Source organism: Garra rufa, chromosome 2, assembly GCF_049309525.1.
Source record: "Garra rufa chromosome 2, GarRuf1.0, whole genome shotgun sequence".
NCBI lineage: Eukaryota > Metazoa > Chordata > Actinopteri > Cypriniformes > Cyprinidae > Garra > Garra rufa.
This window is the reverse complement of record NC_133362.1, coordinates 59,431,553-59,437,283: the sequence shown is the minus strand read 5'-3', so window position 1 is coordinate 59,437,283 and position 5,731 is coordinate 59,431,553. Positions and strand designations below refer to the sequence as shown.

The window sequence follows — 5,731 nt, the reverse complement described above, 5'->3', positions numbered from 1 at the left end:
CTGGTAAAGTATCACCGTTTATGTATTTTTTTGTATGTTTGGGAAATTAAGGAGATGGGTCTGCAAAACCAACTCAATCCCCAGGAAGCAAAACAATTCGGATGTGAAAGAGGAAGAGCAGCTAAAGCCATTATTTTATATATGTATGTCAAAAAGGATTATTTTCCTTTACAAAATCATGCTTATTTATTTCTTCCGGGTAAAAAGTATAAGCACACATATTATAGTACATCATTTTTTTAATTTTAACACAGTTATGCTATAGATGGTTCATTTCATCATTGCTATTGTTTCACTGTCGATACTGTGGTAAAACCATAGTTCTTTTGTAGTTACTATTGTTTTACTATAAAAAAAAACATGGCTTAACTACAATTACTGTAGTAAAACCATGGTTTATTTTGGAGTTACTATGGTTTTACTTCAAAAACTACAGTTTTACTATGGTTACTGTGGTAGAACCATGGTTTATTTTATAGTTAAAATGGTTTTATTACTAAAACCATAGTTAAACCATGGTTACTACGAAAAAAACATTGTTAATTTTCGTAAAGGAGTGATCACATGTAGCTGACTTTTCTCCAGAGTGAACTCTCATGTGTCTGTTAAGAGTTCCTTTTCGGTTGAAACTTCTTCCACATTGTTTGCAGGTGAAAGGCTTCTCTCCAGTGTGAACTCTTATGTGGTCTTGAAGGTGATGCTTATAATTAAACCTCTTTCCGCACTGAGGGCATGTGTAGGGTTGCTCTCCAGAGTGAATTCTCATGTGGTCTTCAAAGCGCTGTTTTTGACTGAAACTCTTTCCACACTCAGAGCATGAGTAAGGACTCTCTTCATGAGCTCTCTTATGGACTTCAAAGTTTTCATGTTGATCAAAACTCTTTCCACACTGATCACACATATAAGGCTGTTTGTGAATTCTCATGTGTCTGGTAAGGCTTCCATTATGAGTGTAACTCTTACCACACTGTTGGCATATGAAAGGCTTTTCTCCAGTGTGAATTGAAACATGTCTTTCAAGATTCAGCCTATGATTGAAATGCATTCCACACTGTTCGCAGACATAAGGTTTCTCTCCAGTGTGAACTCTCATGTGGACTTTCAGCTTTCCAGATTCAGTAAAACCCTTTCCACACTGTTGGCAGACGTAAGGCTTCTCTCCAGTGTGAATTCTCATGTGGACTCCCAGGTGTCCAGGTTGAGTGAAACTCTTTCCACACTGCTGGCATGTGTAAGGCTTCTCTCCAGTGTGAATCATAAAATGCCTTTTAAGACTTTTTCTAAGACCGAAATGCTTTCCACATTGTTGGCAGCCATAAGGTTTCTCTCCAGTGTGAACTCTCATGTGGGCTCCAAGCTGTCCAGATCGAGGAAAACCTTTTCCACACTCTTCGCAGGTATAAGGTTTCTCTCCTGTGTGAATTCTCATGTGTCTTTTAATACTTCCTCTTTGACTGAAACACTTTCCGCACTGTTGACAGGTAAAATAACTTCTTCCTTTCTTTCGAGTCTTTTTTCTTGAGGAAGTAATTTTAGTCTGTGAACAGCTAAAAGATTTTTCTCCATTTATGAAATCATAATCTTTCTCTTCCATTTCATTCAGTACTTGACTCTCCTCTTTCAGTGCCATCAGGTCTAAAGTGAAAAAAGACAAGTAAAAGTTAACCCCAGTTTAAAGACACAAAACAGCAGACATCAAAACATTCAAACATGTAAAGTGTCAAAACTAACACACAACTAAATCCTATATGCCCTAAGCCAGCAGTTCTCAATTCCAGTCCTCACGCTCCACCTGCTCTGCATATTTTGCATGTCTCTCTTATGCCGAGTTCAGACTGCATGATTTTAGCCCCGATTTTGACTCGCCGACAGTTTTTGAGAAATCGCCGACAAATGCCCGAAATCACAGGCAAATCGGTGCTCGTTCACGCGAGTGACAATCACACAGTGTGAACTATCAAAGACCCGATCTGAGAGACTCGCCGACGTGTCGCCGACACCCGTGAGATATTTGGCATGATAAATATCTGGACCTGTCTGCGATTCGAAATCATGCCGTGTGAAGGTGATCTGACTGAAAATCACATCGGCGATTACCTACAGCCAATGAGACAGCAACATCCAGGCCAGAGAGAAGGTGGGGGAGGAGTTACGAAGGTATAGACCACAGTATCAGCAAGCATAGTTTCGGTTTATTTTCTATTCGCTGCAAATGAGTGCACATGCAATTGTATGACAAGCTTCTTGCGGGCTACAATTTTTTAAATAATAATCCCAGTCTCATGTGAGAACTTGCACGCCTGACCTTGCGTTGTTTCCATGTCACTTCTCGCGTGTGTTTGGTTGTGAGACGTAGTTTGCGGACCGGGACAAAGTTGTCAGTGATTCTTCCTATTGTAAAGTCACGCAGTGTGAAACCCCCTGTCGCCGATCCATCGTGCAGCGTGAACACAGCAGTGACAGAATGCTACCCCAGATAGTCATGCAGTGTGAAAACATCTGTGACGCGATTGCTTTGAAAATCGTGCAGTCTGAACTCGGCTTTAGTTAACACACCTGACTCTGATAATCAGCTCATTAGAATTGAGCTCTGTGCATGAACTGTGTTCCAACTGACATGGTCCCTACACAGTATTCATTGTTCCCTGATCACTGGAAACCCTTTGAAATTTACTTCACGCCACTGCCTGCAGCGTCTTCAAGCTGCAACCTCCCGCTCTCTCAATTGAAACCAACACGGAAGTGGCTTAAACTGCAATTCACTGACTGGCCGCTAGAGACTGGCTGCAAAAGGGAGGTGCAATTTATGAGATACACTACATGTACGTCTACTGCTGTAACAAGCAATTCGAAAAACTCTAATATCTCCATAAATGTTCGACTAAGGTAAAAAAAAAAACTTCGGAAGGGGTATTTACATGGTCTTAGGAGTGCATAGCAATGAAGTCAATCCTACTCCGAACCATCCCTTTAAGAGGGAGTTGGAGCCTTTTCCAAAAAAAAGTGGAGTGTTCCTTTAACACTCATGTCGACAATCGCCAGTTTGGGCCAGTGCTTACAAGGGCTAACAATGAGCTGGACAGGATCAACGGCTTTGCACCTCAAATCGCGAGCCCAAAATCAAACAGCACTTCCACTGTCAGACCAGCCTTACTGTAAAACCCACCCCTAACACCCCTCTCTGAAACAAACATCACACAACCCCAGCATTTGACCAGCCAGGACAAGATTATATAGTATATTATAACTATATGTTATAAAAAGCAGCTTAAATACTGAGGCGGCTGATAAACTGGTGTGTGTCTCAGTCCGGCTTGAGTCACCAGATGAAGCGGTCCGCTGCTTATTTACATGCTTCACTTTTAAATGATTAGCCAGATGTTAGCTTGATGAATGATAGGCAAATGTTTTTTTTCCCCTGCCTGATATACTGGAATTAGTCCTAGATGTTAACGATCTCTTTAACGTTTTTTGACATGGACAATTTTTTTCTGTGACTGACCAACTAATAAAATATTAGTTGACTCTTCTCATAAACTAACATTCATTGAACTATTAAGCGGTAGAACTAGTCGAGTGAATGCGACGACCAGACTTTATTTCACATACGTAATCATTACATCTGAGCAAGTTAGACCACATGCACACAACCCTTATTTACCTATTTCATATGAAAATATTACTCAATCCTAGCAGTGAATATTAACATATAAATATTTGATTTCACACAATTCTTTAAATGCTGTTTTTAAATCAGAGCACTATGAGTGAAAAATGGTCTTTAAGATAACTCTAAGAAAAAAATGAAGCTGAAATCCTTAAAAAAAAGAGAGATCTGCAAGAGGGCAAACTGTAGAAAAACACCTGCCAAACACAAATTAATTGAGAAAATGTAGAAGACAGTTCAGCTTTGAGAATGAAAACCAACCTGTTTGTTCCTCAGTATCTTCATGTTTGACTCTCAATGTTTCTTCAATCTTCACGTCTTCACTCTTCTCTTTAATAAACACCATCTTTATGTCACATGGATCTCAGTCGCCTCACCAGACGTTTTTTTTTTCTTCCGTGTTTGGAAACTTTGTCCTGTTTAAGATGACAATTTTTAACAGGAAAAAATAAATAAATGTGTGTGCATCTCAATCAGCTCTAGTTCAGTAGTCAGTGCACTAATGAGGGAGTCTAATTATCTGATTAGACAAACACTCAAAACTTCAACTTCAACATTTAGTAGCCTATATTTAGTAGCCTATATTACATTTAATTGATCCATATTTAAAAAAGAAAAATCGCTATTGTATTTAAAGATTGTCATTACAACAACAAAAACGTTTGCAGTTGTTTGTAAAAGTTGTCACATGTTTGAGTTTGTCCTCGTTGTATTTTCACTGTTTTGAGCAGTAGGTCTCTCAGCGTGCAGCGATTCGAAACAGTGAATCATTTTGTGAATCAACCGATTCAATTGACTCGGAGTTTGTAATTCGTGTTTCTGATCTGAATCACTACAGAGAGAGAAATCAGACTGATCTGTGGAGGCGCGTTACTCACAAAATAACGTTCATTATTAGATTAAATATTGCAGTGTTACACGCAATAATTATGAAGTCTAAATCTCGTGAAACCATATAATAGACTGATCACGTTGTATGAATTTAAACACTTTAAATGATTAAAAGTACAGACCTTTCTTCAACTGAAACCATTCACTGATGCAGGAGCGCGCCGCAGCCCTATGACGTCACTTTTTTTTTTCCTAAAAAAATAAAAGTCCTGTTCACGCGCTTCTCTGTCTGTGATCCAAAAAGTGCCCTGATATTTACAGGGAAACACATATGAACAATAAAACTTATGTCAGTGGAATTAGGAGTTTTTCTATTGGTGAAATACATATTAAAGTATATTTATGGAATGAAATTAAAAGTATTATTTTTCAAATATTTACAAATTGTAATATTTATAATATTAATTACATATTATTACATTTTCCAAATGTATTCATTCATTCTTTCATTTATTCAATCATGTGTTTATGACGTTTATGTCCACAGTTGTTTCTTTTTATGTTCATTTAACATTTATTTAATTTTGTAGTTATAGATGCATATATATAGCTGTAGTCTTGTCTAACTTGGAGAATCGCATGGCCACTAATGAGGTGCTACCAGCCAGACCTGTCTCCATTTGCACCCATAAGGAACCTCAGGGGTCAGGTTGCCCAGTGCTCTCTTCTCTTAGTACATTAAAGGGTCATCGGATGCCCATTTTCCACAAGTTAATATGATGCTTTAGGGTCCAAATGAAAAGTTTGTAATATACTTTGATTAAAAATTCTTAATGGTAGTGTAAAAACACTTATTTTACATGGTAAAAAAAATGCCTGTTCTCAGCAAGCGATATCAGTACCTGGCCCTTTAAATGAAATGAACCTCTGCTCACCCCGCCCCTCAGTTCTGTGGGGCCTGTCATCACAAAGCACATGAGGTGTTGCCTAGACAACAGTTGAGGGTTTATTTGGGGAAATAATGGTCGTGCAAGGCTGTTTCTGTTCATTTGTCCTTTTCTTGTTAGCCCACACACATAAATATCTGCATCTTACATTTATATATACCTAGGCATATTTATCAAATAGGTATTGTTTATTAGTGAAAGTTTTCTTCAAATTACTGAGCATTCCCTCCGTAACACCATTGGTTTTCTAGCATTAAAACATTTTGCTTTAAATCTTAAATTGGCA

At 38.3% G+C, this 5,731-nt stretch overlaps 1 protein-coding gene across 1 annotated transcript; it reads right to left on the bottom strand.

Moving 5' to 3' along the window:
* Positions 1 to 201: 201 nt before the first annotated feature.
* Positions 202 to 4,066, bottom strand: LOC141325633 (uncharacterized). The gene is made up of 2 exons (XM_073834406.1): positions 3,929 to 4,066; positions 202 to 1,635 (listed from the first exon to the last, which is right to left on the bottom strand). Exons 1-2 carry the CDS (start codon positions 4,011 to 4,013, stop codon positions 509 to 511), a joined length of 1,212 nt encoding a protein of 403 aa, XP_073690507.1. The 5' UTR covers positions 4,014 to 4,066; the 3' UTR covers positions 202 to 508.
* Between the last annotated feature and the right edge of the window lie 1,665 nt (positions 4,067 to 5,731).

Excerpts from the sequence above, each read along its gene's own strand:
- LOC141325633 (XM_073834406.1), bottom strand. The coding sequence starts at position 4,013 with ATGGTGTTTATTAAAGAGAAGAGTGAAGACGTGAAGATTGAAGAAACA. Across the intron at positions 1,636-3,928 it reads AGATACTGAGGAACAAACAG|ACCTGATGGCACTGAAAGAG; the intron begins GTTGGTTTTCAT and ends TTTTCACTTTAG.